Below are 19,053 nucleotides of genomic sequence, written 5' to 3'. Positions count from 1 at the left end.
TGGAGCTACACAAGATGCACTTTAACATCGAGTAGAGAATAAACAAACGATGAAAAGACATACAAGGCCATGGGCCTTTATTAAGAGCTGTAGTACACAATTCATAACTGACTTGGTGCATGTTTTTAACATTAAACAATGTCCTGTATTTAAACATATCTTCATCTCTTCAAATCTCCCAGATCATCTATGTTATCTTCAGATATCTATAAAAGAAATGAACATTTAGATGACATAAAGGTAAATATCAAAATTTAGTGAATACATCTTTTTAAGAATAAGCGGAGATATTTCTGTTTAAGGTGTATTTGGTTTTCAAACAAGCTGGTCAGACAAGAAGCAAAGTGTAAGCGTTACTGTACATACAAATTACATGGGACGACCAAAAAAAAAAAAATTGATCTACTGTAAAGATGAGAAAAAACTCATATATAATATATACCTGGGGCCACTTTTCTGTAATGAAATCGAACAATTCATCTTTTACATCTCCTTGGATGACTATTTCATCATCTCCTGTTACTGATGATCCACAGGCAAATTTGCTGCCAAAACATTTGCTGGCATCCTTAAGGTCGATCTCTTGGAAATGAAAAAGTCACAATTAGAAGGGAATTCTAGAACAAGCCAGCAAAGCTGTCAAATGTACAGGCAAAAGCAAAAAAATAATGCACAAAATATGCTACTGTCAATTCTGATGCAATAATACATTATGCTTAACTGCAAAGTCAAAATCAAATTTTAATTATGCACAACAGGTATTTCCGATATAAGTAAAATAAGTAACATGGATATTTAGAAAATGTGACCAACAAAGGTCTTCAGGCCCATGGACCTTCTAAGTCACACATTGAAAATGCCAAAATGTAAACAAGAGATAACTGTACTGAAATAAGTTTATTTCCATTTTCAACATTTTTACATAAAACAAAATAACCAATTTACTTTCATTTTTTTATGTTCAACTAAGAAAATTGTTGAGATGGATAAAATATCCATAGAACATTTTTAGACGTCCAATTTGCTCCATTCTGAGATTCTGAACATAGTGAATGATTGAATCTGACAAACTGCAATGTTACAAGTTTATTTCCATTTTTGACACTTTATTACACAATAACAGGTTTACCATTCTTTTATAATATCAACTAACAATTTTGTAAAGATGGCCCGAACATGCTGATTTTCAAACTTGACCTGTGTTTTATGAATATGCATCAGTAATCAGTAAGTTTCAAGCATCAGTAAGTTTCAAGCCAAAAGGTAAAATGTTTTTCCAGTTATCGTGAAAGTGCAGAGTATGTATACGGCAATGGTGACGACAGACGCAGGTGACTGCTATATAAAAATGCATGCTCCTCATTTTGTCATCAACACATGAAAGTTAAAAACTACTCTCTTTGACTTCAGAGAACTAAACGGCTTTGTCAAAACATGCTTACCATATGTGGCAAGACCAGTCACCACAGTCACATATTTTTTCTTCCCTCTGGATGCTCTAGATAAACAGACACTCTGGGGTGCAGCTGCCTTTTTTCTTGATTTAGGTACTCCTCTACCTCCACGCTTTTGTCTTTTCTTTTCTTCTCCTTCTTTGCCTTCATCACCTTCACCTGTAATTGACAAATGAGAAAATAAACATTATACCAATGTACAATGTATACATTACTTAATGCTTACTCTTAAATTTAGCACAATTTGAAATTTAATTGGTTTATAAAAGTGACATACTATCTTTGTTCATCAAACTTACCAACATGCAACCTTTCAAACTCCTCTGGTAGATTATCCTGTAACCACTTCTTGCACTTGTCAAATGAAGGACCGTTTTCACAATACTAGGAGAAAATGATGCATTTAGAAATCCTTTAAGGCTTATATCTCGTATTTAAAAAACTTTAACTAACAACTTTGTTAATAGGATTTCGTTTAGATAAACTGAACACTTAAATAATCAGTAGCCTTTTTTTCATTAAAAATGGCATGGGTGACCTTCTAATGAGGTTTTGTAGGTTAGTAGACTTTGTTTGTCAGATAACTGTAATGTTGATATATAACCATTTGGCAGAATTTTGATAATGACAAATGCTTACCTCAAATGGCATTGAGCATTCTGAAAAAAGATAAATGGATATATGAAAACACAGACAAAATAGGAACAAATCGTTTCACTGAATATTGTCTGTAACATTCAGGCAAAAGCACAATAAATTCTAGTCTAAACAATCAATAAACATGTTCTATGTATGCCAAAAGCACTTGCTTTCACTAACAAAAGAGAAACGACCTACAAGTAATGACACATCTTATGCTGCATACAAATGTAAAGAAAGCCTTCAAAGGCATATACCATACAAGGTTTCTGGCTGATACCTGGACAATAATCTACATGAAGTGGATAAGATACTCCTGGCTTTGGTCCTTCATGTACCAGAAATCTAGACTCATCCACAGCTTCACTGGCCATGTTCTGCAAGAAAACAAATGTCAAACAATTATTACTAGTGACCTGTTACCTCACCACTGAAATTCCTGGACTAATACATGTACTTTATATATATATATATATATATATATATATATATATATATATATATATCTGGGGTAGCGCTAGCAATTTTTTTTGCTTAGCCAAATCACCACATTTTTGTCAATTTGTTATCAAACTGTTATATATATATTCATTTTTCATTAATAAATTTTCTGTTCTCTTTATTGTTTGTGTTGTTGCACGTTAATTTAACGTTTATGTGTCAAAAACTTTGATTAAGCAAACGAAAACTTAGTTAGTAGTCATGTACTAACAAATTGCATAAAAAGTTTTTTATTATTCCCCCTTTCCAAATAATGCCGTGCATAAGACAAAAAGTGTACCAACAAGTGTACCAGTGCTAATTCATCAAAATAAAACTCCTCAAATTGCCTAAGTCTCCAATCCGCCCAAACAAGCTCATTTATAATGATATCTCCATTTTGAAAGCTGCCAGAAAATGCATGAATGTATGGAGTTCTGTAGACTTCCCCCGAAAATTGTTCAACTAGTGACAAATCCTGTACATCGTGACATATTTTAAAACAAGTTAGATAACTCTTATGTCATAAAAGCATATGTCCATGAAATTCCAACATGCATACATACCGTGTGAAAAAGAAAAACACATGTAACTGATACTATTTGGATAACATTGCAAGATAAAACCAGTCATTTTAGACAGATTACATTGTTGTAGATGGATACAAAACCCCTTGTTATTTTACATTATCATTATCAATAGAACATTAACATGTTTAAAAATTGATTGGATAGGGCCGCAAAACAAATATTACCCTGGGTTTATCAACAAGTAAGAGCTCTTGCTTCGCCGGAAGTTACTTACGCTACAAAAGCTGGAGCATGCGCAGACTATTAGCGTGGGTAGTTTCGAAAAGAAACGGCGGCTTGCTATTCATTTGGTTCACCCACATAAACACAGCATTTGGTGATGTGTTTTCGTAGGAGAATATAATTTCTAACGGTAAGTTGAACTGCGACCCATTGATATATTCTTCAAATCAAATTTATTTTAGGATTTATTTTTTATTATTATTTTACTTCGCCGGTCATAACATGGCTGAAAGTTGGAACATGACATTTGTTATTTGTGTCAATATTTGATCTTGCTACTGTCACCACACTTTGTATCGCGCTTGTAGCAGGAAACGGTCTGCTGTGATATTCAAACATGATCAATGTCAAAAGAATCTGGACGAAGTACTATGTTGCTAGTCACTAGTCACTATCACACTAGTCCTTGCATTGAGCCTTTGTCATCTTTTGACGATCGATTGAACTATTTATCTTACAATTATTAATAAATCTGGGATTAATCTCACATTCATACTTAACTAAGCATGTCATTTGTCATGCAGTTCACCATTAAGTCAAAGAAATAGCCATCTTAATGGTAATCGTTTTGTATATGTAACATTAATTTTGTTTTGAATTTTGGACAGCAAAACCAAAGAAGAAAAGTTTAATTGTATTTACGATAAACATTAACAGTTAATTATTACTATGTATTACTTAGATCTAAACATTCACCATTTACTTTTGTGATCAGTTATACAATTATAAGGGTTCTAAACACAAAGAGATATGAACATTGAGTTTTGTTGGATTTTCACTGCTTGTGTTTAGAGAACTTCTCAATTTGTGTTAAACACATACTTCAGTCGATTAATTGATCAGTTGTTAATGCTATTACTTAAATCTCTTGCTTAGAGATCGTGCATGGATCAAGGCTTTCTTCCTCAACACGGTGACAGAGAACCACAGGTAACAGGAAGAAAAGTTGTACGTTATGCTGGTGAATTAGGTAATTTATTGTCATACTTAAAAAGGAAAACAGTTCTCAATGACACATTGGCCATATCATCACTCTCTTCCATATAAATGACTGGCAAGATTGGTTCAGATGACCAAATATAACATACTAGTAGCCCTTGTGAGATAGTTAATTAGAATTCTGTCAATTTCTGACCAAATGTCCAGCATGAGTTATTAAAAAACCAACAAAAATTATTTCAACAAATTGATTATTGATTAATCATTGTATATACTTTATTAAAATTACTAGTTTAATTACTATGCTTCATAAGGTAAATTTAATTTTTTTTTCAGATCCAAGTTTTATGTTCAGCTATCAGCCACATCACAGTACACCTAAAGATAAAGTGAGTGTGCTTGTGTGTCTGTATATATGTGTGTGATTTAAATGAATTAAATACATTTCATCAGAGCCTTTAAAATCCTTTTGCTTATTGCTTTTTTATTATGTCAATAAAGTATGTAAATGTTCATTCCAAGTTTTGAATAGATAGAGCAAAATATGTAATTTTGTTACATTGCCAATTTATTTTATCCAGTTATATTCTCAGTGCATTTTTTTTTCTATCGAGCAATTCTCAAAACCACTTTAACTTATTACACTACAGATGAGCACCAGTTTGAAAATGTCCCACTCGTCCCCGACCACCCATCAGAGGTCCACTAGCCCCTCTGCCCGCAGGTCACTCAGTCCAGCCCTGGCCAGACGCCCTGGCAGTCCATCCAGAAATGGTGCCTCTAATAGGTCTCCCATTAAACAGGTAGTTACACAGTTCTTGTCTTAACAAATTTTGTTTAAAACCTGTTTGAATTAAATTGTTGTCTTTTTAAACTATTGTGATATAACCTAGCCTATGCTGGCATACAACATGTCTACTCTGCGATAGAGAATATGCTTTGTATTAAAGATATCTAATTATTTTTGTCTGTTTATACTTGATTTTGTGAATAATAAATATATATTAATTTGAAGTAGAAATATAATAGCCATTTATTGTTTGTGATGTATTGTCTTGGTGAAAAGTTATTGGGTTTTCATATAAAGTATGCATTTGGTATTTTATTTATTGCAAAACATGTATGTCTGATCTCTTTTCATTTTAAATTCCCAATAGTTTATCAAGTGTAAATGATGACATTTTTTAGCACTTTGACATATGGATTTACTGATTAAAAGATTCACTTGTTTTATCAATTGACTTTGTATTCAGTATCCAGTTCAGCACGAGAGCGATACAATCCAGAAACAAAGGAGAGAGCTTCAACTTCTGATAGCAGAATTAAAAGACCGAGACAGAGAGCTAAATGAAATGGCTACCACACACCAGAAACAGCTGCTTGCTTGGGAGGAGGACAGACAGAGAATTCTAACCTTAGAGCAGAAATGTTACAGACAGGAAGGTACCAGAAGATTCCAAACCAGCAAAATGGCTACAACCATGTTAAGATAATGCTAATGGGTAGACGACTAAATATGCTTTCATCAGAGAAAGCAGTCGTGTAACTTATGCTAATTATTAAGATTGATTGCTCTTTTTTTCTTTCACAGTAATGATGTTGGTAAGATTGCTTGTAATTTAACCGATTTGATGTAAATCTTAAACAGGAATTAAATAAGAAACAATATTAGATTTAATTAAATTTTTTCTCTTTGCAGGTGAACTCCACAGTCGTGGAGAGCAAATTAAAGGTCTGACTGCACAGCTGAAGATGCTGGAATCAGATGGATCTAATAAATCTAGTGCCTTAGAAAGCACCCAAGATCAGCTGAGGAGAATAAGCGAGAAACACAGTCATACACAACTACATCTACAGGAGTTGGAGGCTAGTTATAAATAATTCCATTCTGTCATTACCAAAATTATACCTTTTCATGGCTCACTGTAGCAAAAATTTTGGTGCATCCAATGATTTCATGTCAGAGCATTGATGAATTGGAAAATGCTTTTAAAATGTATTTTCTATTTTCTTGAGCCAGAGAGTCAGACTTTTATCATAAAAATTTAGCAAAAAAAAATGATAGGCTAGCTATAGCCTAACTGACATAGGTATTCTTTTTTCAACCTTGCATGAAATTTTATGGTACTTGCATTGTGCATATTGTGTAGTAAGTTTTGAGGAGTAAATTTATGTTTTCCTTTACAGGAAAAGAACTCAACTTTAAATGGTTCTCTGATGGATCTTTCATCAACAGTAGGTGAACTGGAAGCTAGAGAGCAGGAATTGCTGACCATGCTAAAACTTAAGGTGAATTATTGATTTTTTTTAACTTCATTTTTACCTTAAGAGTATGTTTTAACGTAAAGATGAATTTGAAGATGTGGAGATTTCCAACATATCATTCACTTTTTTATTTTTAAGGTGTAATAATTTGTACAATTGAAGTAAAACTAAATTGTGTTCCATTTGGCTTTTAGCATGCCGGCATGGGGTGGATGGATGTAATATTAATTGTTATACTCTCTTTTGTATTCTTAGTTTAACATCTCTTTATTAGTACCACCAGCGTATACGCTGGCGGTACTCATGGTTTTAGTCCCGACCCATCTCGTACAGCTCCGCCAGCTCCGTTGGCTCCTGCGGCTCCGCCGGCTCCTGCGGCTCCGCAGTCGGGCGCCGGAAACAAGTCACCGTTACCACTTCTCCTCCTAGACTGCCAGGACCTGTGTCCCCATCTCTTGGATTTAGGTCACATATAATCTCAACTTGAACACCCTGGTTTTTTTGTCTCTGTCGGTGCATTGGCCTGGGCGTGACACTTGTTGAAACGCACCCTTGTCAAAATTTTTGAAAATTCAAGACTAAATATCTCCCAAACCAAAGGAATTATGGGAAAAATTACTACAGAAGTCTGACCGAAAGTCATATGTGGAGATTTCAAATATGCCCTTTGATTTGACTTTTGACCTTTTTTTCAAGGTCAAACAAGCCAAAATTTTCTAAAAATGGGAATTTTCTGCAAAAAAATATTTGTTTCTGCTATTTTTTGGAAAGTACACAGATCTAAGCTCTCCTGTTACAGTGAGGGGTTACAATTGGGGACTCCTTTCATCTTTGGGAGTTTGGGGTCAATCGGTGCATTTCCACGGGAGAAGCAGCCATTAGATACCGAAACTGAAAACTTGCCTTTATTCTGGAATGGTAAATGCCAGAGACCTTTTGTTCATCGCACTTTATAGAACTTGTCAAGTGCAATACTGGAGGTGCTGTCCATTTTTTTGTTTTCGATATGGTTTAGGCATTGCGCTATATCAAAAATTACAACATCGCAATATTCAGTGGGGAAAATGTTAAATATTCCAAAACTGGCAGAGATACGCCCATAGTTACTATTGAACTTGAATAGGAAGTTATATACAAGTAATCTAACTGTGACCTTTAAATTGACCTTTGACCTACTTTTCACCATGAACTGAACTTTGCAAATTTTCTAGCCCTTCTATCTCCAAAACTGGCAGAGATACACCCTTAGTTACTATTGAACTTTAATAGGAAGTTATATACTGGTAATCTAACTGTGACCTTTAAATTGACCTTTGACATACTTTTCACCATGAACTGAACTTTGCAAATTTTCCAGCCTTTATATCTCCAAAACTGGCAGAGATACACCCATAGTTACTGTTGAACTTGAATAGGAAGTCATATACTGGCATTCTTATTGTGACCTTGAAATTGACCTTTGACCTACTTTTCAACATGAACTGAACTTTGTAAATTTTCTATCCCTTATATCTCGAAAACTGGCAGAGATAGGTCCAAAGTTACTATTGAACTTGAATAGGAAGTCATACACTGGCAATCTTACTGTGACCTTGAAATTGACCTTTGACCTACTATTTATGATGAACTGCACTTTGCATGTTTTCTGGCCTTCATATCTCCAACATTGGCAAAGAAATGCCCATAGCTACTATTAAACTTATATAGGAAGTCATATACTGTGACCTTGAAATTGACCTTTGACCTACTTTTTATGTACAGACACAGATGTGTCTGTACATATTGCCATCACCTGCGTCTGTCGTCGCCGATGCCGATGGCGATGCCGATGCCGATGCCGTCGCCGTGCACTTTCCTTGTAAACACGATAAGTGGAAGGCAGTTTTACTTTTTGGCTTTATATTTACAGAGCTGATGAATATTCATAAAACGCAGGTCAAGTTCGAAAATCAGCATGATCGGGCCATTATTGTAGAAGTTATGCTGTTTTTTCACTTTTCAGCATATTTTTCACATTTCCTCAGATTCAATTCTTAGGCATGTTAACAGTCTCATTATTAAACTAATAAGATACGTAAAAGTTTTTGTTTGACATTTCCTACATCTTTACAACATTGTTAGTTGATTTTGTAAAAATGATGGTAAACTTGTTATCGTGTATTGTGTAACAAAGTGTCAAAAATGGAAATAAACTCATATCATTGCAGTTTGTCAGATTCAATCATTCACTATGTTCAGAATCTCAGAATGGAAGAAATTGTACATTTAACACTGCTTTATTGATATTTTTCCCATCTCATCAATTTTCTTAGTTGATCATATAAAAATGGCAGTAAACTGTTAATTTTGTTTTATGTTAAAAATTGTTAAAAATGGAAAAAAAAACATTTCAGAACAGTGCTGTCTTGTTTACATTTTGGCATTTTCAAGTTGTGACTTTGAAGTTCCATGGGCCTGAAGACCTTTGCTAGTCACATTTTCTGAATATCCATGATACTAATATTTTATTATTAAAAATTGATGGTCATTATGGTGTTAAACATTATGTAATATTGCATCAAAATTTGAAAAAAACCTATTTTGGGCACTGCTCCCATGATGACCATTTAAGAAAAACCATGTCACTTACTGTTCTCAAACATTACAGTAAATATATATATAGATGTGTCTGTACATATTGCCATCACCTGCGTCTGTCGTCGCCATCATTGCCGTCGCCGATGCCGTGCACTTTCATTGTTAACACGATAAGTGGAAGGCAGTTTTACTTTTGGGCTTTATATTTACAGAGCTGATGAATATTCATAAAACGCAGGTCAAGTTCGAAAATCAGCATGATCGGGCCATTATTGTAGAAGTTATGCTTTTTTTTCACTTTTCAGCATATATGCAACACTGTAAACACAATTCAAGGAAAACCGATAGGCCTGTTGTCATGAAACTCACAGGAGTAATCTATCTTACTAAAACGCAGGTCAAGTTCGAAAATCGGCATGATGGGGCCACTATTTTAGTAGTTATGCTGTTTTTTCATTTTTCAGCATATATGCAACACTGTAAACACAATATAAGAAAAACAGATAGGCCAATTGTCATTAAACTCACAGGAGTGGTCAATCTTACTAAATCGCAGGTTGAGTTCGAAAATCAGCATAATCGGGCCATTATTTTAGAAGTTATGCTGTTTTTTCACATTTCCTCAGATTAAATTCTTAGGCATGTTAACAGTCTTATTGTTTTACTAATAAGATACATAAAAGTGTTTGTTTGACATTTCCTGCATCTTTACAACATTGTAAGTTGATTATGTAAAAATGATGGTAAACTTGTTATCGTGTATTGTGTAATAAAGTGTCAAAAATGGAAATAAACTCATATCATTGCAGTTTGTGAGATTCAATCATTCACTATGTTCAGAATCTCAGAATGGAGGAAATTGGACATTTAACACTATTCTATTGATATTTTTCCCATCTCATCAATTTTCTTATGTTGATCATATAAAAATTGCAGTAAACTGTTTATTTTGTTTATTTCCCATCTCATCAATTTTCTTAGTTGATCATATAAAAATTGCAGTAAACTGTTTATTTTGTTTTATGTTAAAAAATTGTTAAAAATAAAAAAAAAAAAAACATTTCAGAACAGTGCTGTCTTTGTTTACATTTTGGCATTTTCAAGTTGTGACTTTGAAGTTCCATGGGCCTGAAGACCTTTGCTAGTCACATTTTCTGAATATCCATGATACTAATATTTTATTATTAAAATTGATGGTCATTATGCTGTTAAACATTATGTAATATTGCATCAAAATTTAAAAAAAATTTTTTTGGGGCACTGCTCCCATGATGACCATTTAAGAAAAACCATGTCACTTACTGTTCTCAAACTTACAGGAAAGAAACATGGGACTAAAATACAGCTTCAGTAGGCAATGCAGTCTGTTTGGTAATTCTTACTGCCAGTTAAACGGTTTCACATATTGGCATTTTCAAAGTGTGACTTTGAAGTTCCACGGGCTTGTTTATTATTGCATCAAAATTGGCAAAATGACCTCTTTTGCATCCTTTTTTCTGTTATTTTGTCTGTACATTTGACAGCTTTGCTGCCTTGTTTACCTCAAACTGAACTCTGCATATTTTCTTGCCCTTCATATCTTCAAAACTAGCAGAGATCTGCCCAGTGTTGTCCCTAGGTTTTCTCTTTTGTCAGCATTCCGGTATATGCATTACTGATAATGCATTTCAAGGAAAACCAATAGGCCTATTGTCTAGAAAATCACAGGAGTGATCAGTGTTAGGAAAATACAGGTTAATTAGGACATCTCATTGATTGGACCATTTTAACTGTTATGTTTTTTTGATTTTTTTTTTTTTTCATATTTTGAGAACTCTTGTTTATTGCATTTTATAGAGCTTGTCAAGCACAAGACTGGTGGTGGTGTCCATTTTTTTTTTTTTTTTTTTTTTTGGGGGGGGGGGGGTGTCCATACGAATGCGCTTACTCCAGCTGGTGGTACAATATCCAGAGGCGGTATCGCCTCTCTGATCCTCTAGTTTTCATTACTTATTGCCAGGACAAAGACTTGGTTGAAGCATCAAATCATATATCAGAGTTAAGCACCAAATTAAAGAAGTTGGATTTCCAGTTTCGTGAGTGTCAGCGTAGTGCAGCAGATGCCAAGAAAAGTGCAGCAGAGTGGAAGCAAAAGTGTGCAGATGCTAAACAGGAGGGAGAAAAATTAAAAAGTAGGATGATAACTTAAATACTAAAAAAACATCTTGAAATGGCTTGCAAATTGCTGGCCAATTTGAGTTACTCTCTTGATCATTAGACATGTTTAGTCAAGTGTGTTTAAATTTTCCCTTTGAAACACACTGTTGCCACTTGCATTCCAGTGTAAAGCTTGATTTCTGTGAAATTGAGAATAATCTGCCTTGGTTTAGTTTTGCTTTGCTGCCAATGTACAGTTACACTGTTATAACTGATAAGTAAGTTTCAGAGCACATTTCGTGAAACCTTCCATGCAAGATATATTGGAGACATGTAAACCAGAACTACTTCTTCTTATTCTTATTATTATTATGTTCAAATTTATAAGATGAACTCACTAAACAGCAAACAGAGAATGAGGAGCAATACATTGAGCTGCAAAAGGCAAGACAGGAGATCACAGACCTTAAGAATGATGCAGCATTAGCAAGTAAGAGCTGTATTACAAGTTCTTTGTTTGTCTTCGAAGTCATTAGTCATACTGTGAATCAGTGTTGTGTTTTAATATATTTCTAGGACTACACTTGGTGTTAAACTAGTAATGAGGCTCTTGTATTTCTTACAGCACTTAAGTAAAAATGAGTAAATATTCTAGGGTAATTTCATGGAAAATACATACAAAAATAACGGTATTGTGATGGTAAAAAAGTGTGTTGAGGCAATCTATTAATGCTAGAACAGGTTCATTGTGAGAAACTATTTGTGAGGCCATTGAAACCCAGTTAAAGAAAATAGGTTTGGATCCAAATTAAAATAACTCTTGCATTTTGTTAATAAAAAGTTAGTTAATTTCTGCTTCACAATTTCTCATTTTATTCACAAAGGCGAGCGTGAAAAGAGGAAGGACCAGCTGATTGAGTTGCAGAGAAGCAAACAAGAGAGGGCTGATGCAGAATTGACTAGTCTCAGACAAGTAAGAAGTTCAGAACTAAGTTTAACACTAAAGTTGGCGCAACAAAAGTAATGAGCTTATGATCAAAATAGCTTTTTATGTACAGACACAGATGTGTCTGTACATATTGCTGTCACCTGCGTCTGTCGTCGCCGTTGGCGCCGTGCACTTTCCTTGTAAACACGATAAGTGGAAGGCAGTTTTACTTTTTGGCTTTATATTTATAGAGCTGATGAATATTCATAAAACGCAGGTCAAGTTCGAAAATCAGCATGATCGGGCCATTATTGTAGTAGTTATGCTGTTTTTTCACTTTTCAGCATATATGCAACACTGTAAACACATTTCAAGGAAAACCGATAGGCCTGTCGTCATAAAACTCACAGGAGTAATCATTCTTACTAAAACGCAGGTCAAGTTCGAAAATCAGCATGACCGGGCCACTATTTTAGTAGTTATGCTTTTTTTTTCACTTTTCAGCATATATGCAACACTGTAAACACAATATAAGAAAAACAGATAGGCCAATTGACATTAAACTCACAGGAATGGTCAATCTTGCTAAAACGCAGGTTAAGTTCAAAAATCAGCATAATTGGGCCATTATTTTAAAAGTTATGTTGTTTTTTCACATTTCCTCAGATTCAATTCTTAGGCATGTTAACAGTCTCATTATTTAACTAATAAGATACGTGAAAGTGTTTGTTTGACATTTCCTGCATCTTTACAACATTGTTAGTTGATTATGTAAAAATGATGGTAAACTTGTTATTGTGTATTGTGTAATAAAGTTTCAAAAATGGAAATAAACTCATATCATTGCAGTTTGTCAGATTCAATCATTCACTATGTTCAGAATCTTGGAATGGAGGAAATGGGACATTTAACACTGCTCTATTGATATTTTTCCCATCTCATCAATTTTCTTAGTTTATCATATAAAAATGGCAGTAAACTGTTAATTTTGTTTTATGTTAAAAATTGTTAAAAATGGGGGAAAAAACATTTCAGAACAGTGCTGTCTTGTTTACATTTTGGCATTTTCAAGTTTTGACTTTGAAGTTCCATGGGCCTGAAGACCTATGCTAGTCACATTTTCTGAATATCCATGATACTAATATTTTATTATTAAAAATTGATGGTCATTATACTGTTAAACATTATGTAATATTGCATCAAAATTTGAAAAAAACCTATTTTGGGCACTGCTCCCATGATGACCATTTAAGAAAAACCATGTCACTTACTGTTCTCAAACTTACAGGAAAGAAACATGGGACTAAAATACAGCTTCAGCAGGCAATGCAGTCTGTTTGGTAATTTTTTCTGCCAGTTAAACAGTTTTTTTTTTTTTTTTTTTTTTTTTTTTTTTTTTTTTTTTGTGAAAATTTAATTTTTCACATATTGGCATTTGTGACTTTGAAGTTCCACAGGCCTGAAGACCCATGCTAGTCACATTTTCTGAAAATCCATGATACGTATATTTTATTAATAAAAATTGATTGTCATTATGCTGTTTAACCATTTTGTAATATTGCATCAGAATAGAAGAAAACACAACTTTTGGGTGCTGCTGCCATGATGACCATTATGGGAAAACCATGTTACTTATGATTGCCAAACTTTCAAAAAAAGAAATACAGGACTAAAATGCAGCCTGAGTTGGAAAAGCAGTCTAATTGGCTTCTTTTTCTGGATTTTATACATTTTCAAAGTGTGAACTTGTTACACATTTTACTTACATTGGTATTACCTGTTGAGGATAATTAAAATTTGATGTTGAATTTGCAGTTTAACATAATGTACTTTTGCATCAGAATTGACAGCAGCCTATTTAGTTATTTCCTGCTTTTTGTCTGTACATTTGACAGCTTTGCTGCCTTGTTTGAAACCATTTCTATCCTGTAGTGCTCCAGATAATATGAAATCCACATTTTGTGATGATGGTGTTAAGTTGTCATCAGTCATGTTTATTGCTGCCATGTTAAATTGTATGTTTATTGTGTTTCCAGTTATATGAGAGACAGCAAAGAGATCTGTCTCTTCTCCATTTAAATTTGGAAAGTTCAAAGGATCTCATTGCAAAGCAGCAAGCCAGCTTAGAAAGGTAAGAAAATGAAAATTGCTAGTTTGGCTATCAAATATTTTTATTAGTTAGTTTCTGTTGCATTTTATGGATACCAAATCTTTTTACATTATAACTGCAATAGATATTGTTATTCTAATATTCCTAATTAATTTATATTCCTAAAAAAACACTACTAATACAAACATCCATTGGACTTTTAAACTGCAGAAGAAAGTGATTGCAGTTTCCAGTGATTTACCTTGGAATTTGTGATTCTCTCATTCCTCCTGTTTATTTTGTTTACAGTAGTCCTTCTAGTCGTCCAGCATCCAGGGTTTCCATTCATTCCTCCCCCAGCAAATCACCACAGAAATACCGATCAGCCACTTCCTTAGAGGACAAACATTCCAGCCTTCTCAATGCACTGGACAGTGATATTACTGGGATAGTCAATGGGGAAGATTTCTCACTACCAGCTGCCAGAGATGTGAGTTTCAAGACTGTGTGTCCACAATAAGGTTTAATTCTGCAGTTAGAAGGATAAGAGTTAATATTACACAGTAATTTAGAAGTCTGAAATATGCAAGTACATCATATACAACGTGGTGCCATCGATTTAAATGAGTTGAGAGAAACTTTGATTTTCATGGCTGTATTCATGCAATGTATAACCATGTTTATGAGACAAGTACAATTTCTGATAATTTACATTGCAAATGAAATTGCCATTTTCAGCAGGATGCATCCCCCACCAGCAAGCTTCACAGACTGTTGACAGAGTCCAGGCAGATGGTACAGAGTCTGGAAAGGTCAACACTACCGCCTTACGTCTCCAGGATGGTAAGGATTCTGAACTGGTTTATGTTACTTTAGGTCAGCCTTCATACAGATATGTTTAGATCAGCTTACATGCATATATTTTTTGTTATTCACAAATCTCTCTCTCTCTCTCTCTCTCTCTCTCTCTCTCTCTCTCTCTCTCTCTCTCTCTCTCTCTCTCTCTCTCTCTCTCTCTCTCTCTCTCTCTCTCTCTCTCTCTCTCTCACACACAAACACACACTGGACCTTTATCTAATATTTAAAGATGTATTCTTTATTTCAGGACAGGTCACGCACCTCAGACAAGTCTGAAACAGAGTAACTTCATGAAGTGGTTAGGAATTGATATCATTATCCATAACTCTTTAGCCTTACAAAATATGGTTTTCCGAGAGCTGTAACAGTTTCTGACCTATTTTGATAACATCACAGTACTTATATGCACACTTCATATAATTGGCAGGGCACATAGCTAGCCTCAACTTACCCTGTAAGGAAAAATGTTCAATGATCTCAGATGATTGTAACAAATATTAATAGCTTTTTATAGGTGCTTTTAATTGCTGTTGAAAAAAGAAAATATTTTGCTCACCATAGAATATTTTACATGCCTTCGTGCTTGTTTAGGTTTTTTTTTTCTTTTTTCATAATAAACTTTTGGCTTAATTTATAGTGTTACATATAAAAGAATAATCATATGGATTTAAAATTCGATAAATGTTTTTCTACTGTGCTTGTAAAGAACTTTCACACTTGCTGGATTAATTTTTTTGACAATCAGAATTTTTCTGTTTAATTTGATGTTTTTGGATTTTATATTTTGTTTACTGCAATTGTATTGCACTCTGTGTTTTTCTCACAAAAAAGTTCCACTTTCAGTTGCCATCCTCTGTTGATGCTGATAATTTTTTTTTTAATGGCAAGGTTGCTATGTATTTTAAGTTGATCTGACCTATGATATCCATCATAGTGGACATTATAAGTCAAGTCATTAATTAGATCTCATATTTTGTAGTTTTATACCATTATATACTTGAACAAGGACTTACATTGGTTGTCAGTCTTTTGGGTATTCATCTACATTTGTACTGGTCACTGCTCAAATCTTCAAGCATACAACTTGAAGTTGTAAACTGTTTGGCTTGCCTTTTAGTGCTAGTTATACATAACTACTATTATTATTATTATTGTTGTTTGGCACATATCAAAGCTTTTACTTACATTTATGTGCAGGATGATAGTACAAAGTACATCAGAGCACAGACTATTTGATGTCTTATGATCAAAATATGATATTAGTTTATTACAGAAAATATCGTTAAAGATAGATGAGATTACGTATACAGGCACTTGATATGCTGAGCTTTATGGGGCTCCCATATGGTATCAGCACTGTGGACAATTTTTATCAATCCTTGTAGCTGTTATTTTTAAAACAATGAGTTTCAATGTTATTTATAATTTTATACTCTGCTTATAATAGCATGGACAAATTATTTGTAAAAATGCACCTTCAAATAATTTTTTAATGTTTTTGGCAGTGAAGACCAGTAGTAATGTTAACATATTGGTCATAACACCATGTAGCTATAAGACTGATCTTAAAATGTAAGAGGAATATCTATAGAAAATGTCTTGAAAAATGTCTACTTTTTGTAACATTTTAAGCATGCTCTTCCACAGCATGTGCCATTACAGCAGCTTTTCCATTTGGTAACCTACACTGCCAGATAAGTTTTCATAATGTTTGTAAATGTAGATACAGCTACCATAGCTTGTGTGTATAAATGTAAGGGAAATTTTTATATCATAATGAAACTACATGTATTTTTCTTTCTATTTGATTCACATAGCAGTATTATCGTCCCTGTAATAATTGTTTACTGTTTTAATGTTGTAATCACATAAAATTTTCAAATATCTGTGGTTATAGTATTTTGCAGGGTAAATTTTTTATCCTTCTGTGATTTTAAAATGTATTTGTCACATATGAACACCTTGCAGATCTGATTCACCTTTGTATATAGCTAATGAAAAGTATTTTCTTGTGGTTTTATTCAGCATTGCAGTAAGAATAATGTTCTTATGTGTAGGACAACAGCCAATTATACATATGTAATATATAGCAAACGGTGAATAAAATCAAATTCTGTTTGTTCACAAAGCAGCGTGTTAGTAGTCAGGTTACTTTGACCGATAGCAGGTTTCAAATAGCCAAGCCAAGTAATATTCTCAGTTTCTTGGTATAGGCTCTATCACTATTGAATCAGTTTATCTGAGCATTAAAATGAGGCAGGATGAAACACTAAGGGCCCATTCAGATTCAAATGCCATGCTAGGTGGGTTGGTCCAACTCTGCAGGAGATTCTTGCAAAAGTGAATCGGCTTAATCAGCAGGTGATAGTTACTTACCCCCTAGCTGCTTGAAGAGGTGTGTCAGCCAATTGAATTGATTCCACTGATAACACTTTAAGAAGAAGGACCAACCCAGCTAGAAAGGTTTGTGAATCTGAATGCAGTCTAAGACAAGTATATATAAACAAGTTTGTATTTCTATTCAGTTAGTCATGATTTGCCTCTGATTTGAAACTCTTTGCAGCTGCTTTGGCCTTGTTTGGAACCCATTCGGTCCCATTCTCTCTGTAGCATAAATCTCCTGCACAAACTGGATACGCTGCTGGACAACACGATTTGTTGTCTTTACAACACACTGGGTAGTTGCTGGGGCAGCAAAAGGGAGCGGGTGGGCAGCAGACCCCATCTGAAAATGGACAGCAGCCGATCTCTGTCAAATCCTTTGTGATGTAGCCGCTGAAATGATGAGTGTACTGGCAGCATTTGGTATTGGCCCCGCAACAAGCGGACTGGCTGGAACACTGCTTCGGATAGCTGCCGAAACAGGGGCACCCTTTCTGAATGTATGCAGCCAGTTCCCTACATCTAGACGAGGTGTCTCGGTCGTTGCAGTATTTGGTCAATAGTAGATCGTCTGCTGTCGCCTGCCAGTTCTCCATTCTAAGAAATTTCAAGAAGTCGGTGAAAACGGCCAACTTGGATTTGCCTAAGTTGAAAGTCATGTCGACCAAAGCATTTTGCACCCCGCAACATAATCTAGGCAAAGTGGGTATAACACCAGTGGCATCTTGCATTGCTCTCTTTAATGAAATTTTGAACAGACCATTCACTTGTGTTTGGTTTAGGCAAACGACACGAGAACAGTCGCAAGCAGTTCTCACTGGTGTGGCCTGCCCGTTAACGATACGGTCATAGCTCGCGCCAACTGATTCTATAGCTTGTCGGGCTCCCGTCGCCTGCAGGTTAAACCCGACGCCGATGGTTGGGATTTTTCGACTGTCGAGGTACATGCACTGCTTCATACCTTCGTGACGTTTGATCATTTCACTAGGATCACAGCCTTGACAGACGAATGAGCTCATCACGCTCAAGAAGAGGGCCCAAAAAAGTAGTTGATCCATGACAGAACCAGACAAATACTTGATTTCTTAAGCTGAAATTAAAAATGACAATAATAATAATGAACATACGACTCTTGTTAACTATTGAAATAATTATTTTTAAAATTGACAGTATTTTGATTTTATCTGGAAAAAGTACAAATCTTATAAAGCATAAATGTTTCTAAAAGCCGGTGCCTAAAATAATCAAATACATTTGTTCACGGTTCATTGTATGTATTTCCTTCTTTTATTTTTGTTTGGTAATTGACCTTGGTCCGTAACCCCCACCCCGAGATTCATACCTCTCAGAGTTGCTCGTGGTTCTAATAAAGGGCAAAATTTGAATTGGTCAAACAATGTAAAATTAGGGAATTCAAACGTCCCAAACCGCTGACTTAATTCGTATCAAAACAAGGAGTATTGATCCAAATATCAAAAGTATCAAAAGTTCGGG

General features: G+C 34.5%; 2 protein-coding genes across 9 annotated transcripts; one reads left to right on the top strand and one right to left on the bottom strand.

Annotated features, from left to right (window-relative positions):
* Positions 1-50: 50 nt before the first annotated feature.
* Positions 51-14,683, bottom strand: LOC106154687 (density-regulated protein homolog). 5 transcript variants are annotated; one of them, XM_013529135.1, is made up of 7 exons: positions 3,378-3,392; positions 2,374-2,470; positions 2,094-2,113; positions 1,754-1,838; positions 1,443-1,613; positions 443-582; positions 51-206 (listed from the first exon to the last, which is right to left on the bottom strand). In XM_013529135.1, the coding sequence occupies exons 2-7, from the start codon at positions 2,465-2,467 to the stop codon at positions 162-164; spliced, it is 555 nt and encodes a 184-aa protein (XP_013384589.1). In that variant the 5' UTR covers positions 2,468-2,470; positions 3,378-3,392; the 3' UTR covers positions 51-161. The 5 variants fall into 5 exon arrangements, with proteins under 5 accessions (XP_013384589.1, XP_013384586.1, XP_086857107.1 ...); XM_013529132.2 differs by lacking the exon at positions 3,378-3,392 and adding an exon at positions 3,328-3,367; XM_087000981.1 differs by lacking the exon at positions 3,378-3,392 and having other exon boundaries at positions 2,356-2,476.
* On the top strand, positions 3,377-17,934 carry LOC106154685 (coiled-coil domain-containing protein 62). 4 transcript variants are annotated; one of them, XM_087000976.1, is made up of 14 exons: positions 3,377-3,515; positions 4,262-4,355; positions 4,661-4,713; positions 4,975-5,127; positions 5,578-5,767; positions 6,024-6,190; positions 6,512-6,613; positions 11,166-11,337; positions 11,691-11,792; positions 12,187-12,275; positions 14,267-14,361; positions 14,629-14,809; positions 15,061-15,162; positions 15,425-17,934. In XM_087000976.1, exons 2-14 carry the CDS (start codon positions 4,271-4,273, stop codon positions 15,461-15,463), a joined length of 1,530 nt encoding a protein of 509 aa, XP_086857102.1. In that variant the 5' UTR covers positions 3,377-3,515; positions 4,262-4,270; the 3' UTR covers positions 15,464-17,934. The 4 variants fall into 4 exon arrangements, with proteins under 4 accessions (XP_086857102.1, XP_086857101.1, XP_086857103.1 ...); XM_087000975.1 differs by having other exon boundaries at positions 15,058-15,162; XM_087000977.1 differs by having other exon boundaries at positions 3,387-3,515; positions 4,262-4,315; positions 15,058-15,162.
* The last annotated feature ends 1,119 nt before the right edge of the window (positions 17,935-19,053 follow it).

The sequence above is a fragment of the Lingula anatina genome, chromosome 1 (assembly GCF_051362555.1).
Source record: "Lingula anatina isolate TDL-2025a chromosome 1, LinAna3.0, whole genome shotgun sequence".
NCBI lineage: Eukaryota > Metazoa > Brachiopoda > Lingulata > Lingulida > Lingulidae > Lingula > Lingula anatina.
This window is presented reverse-complemented; position numbering and strand designations above follow the sequence as displayed.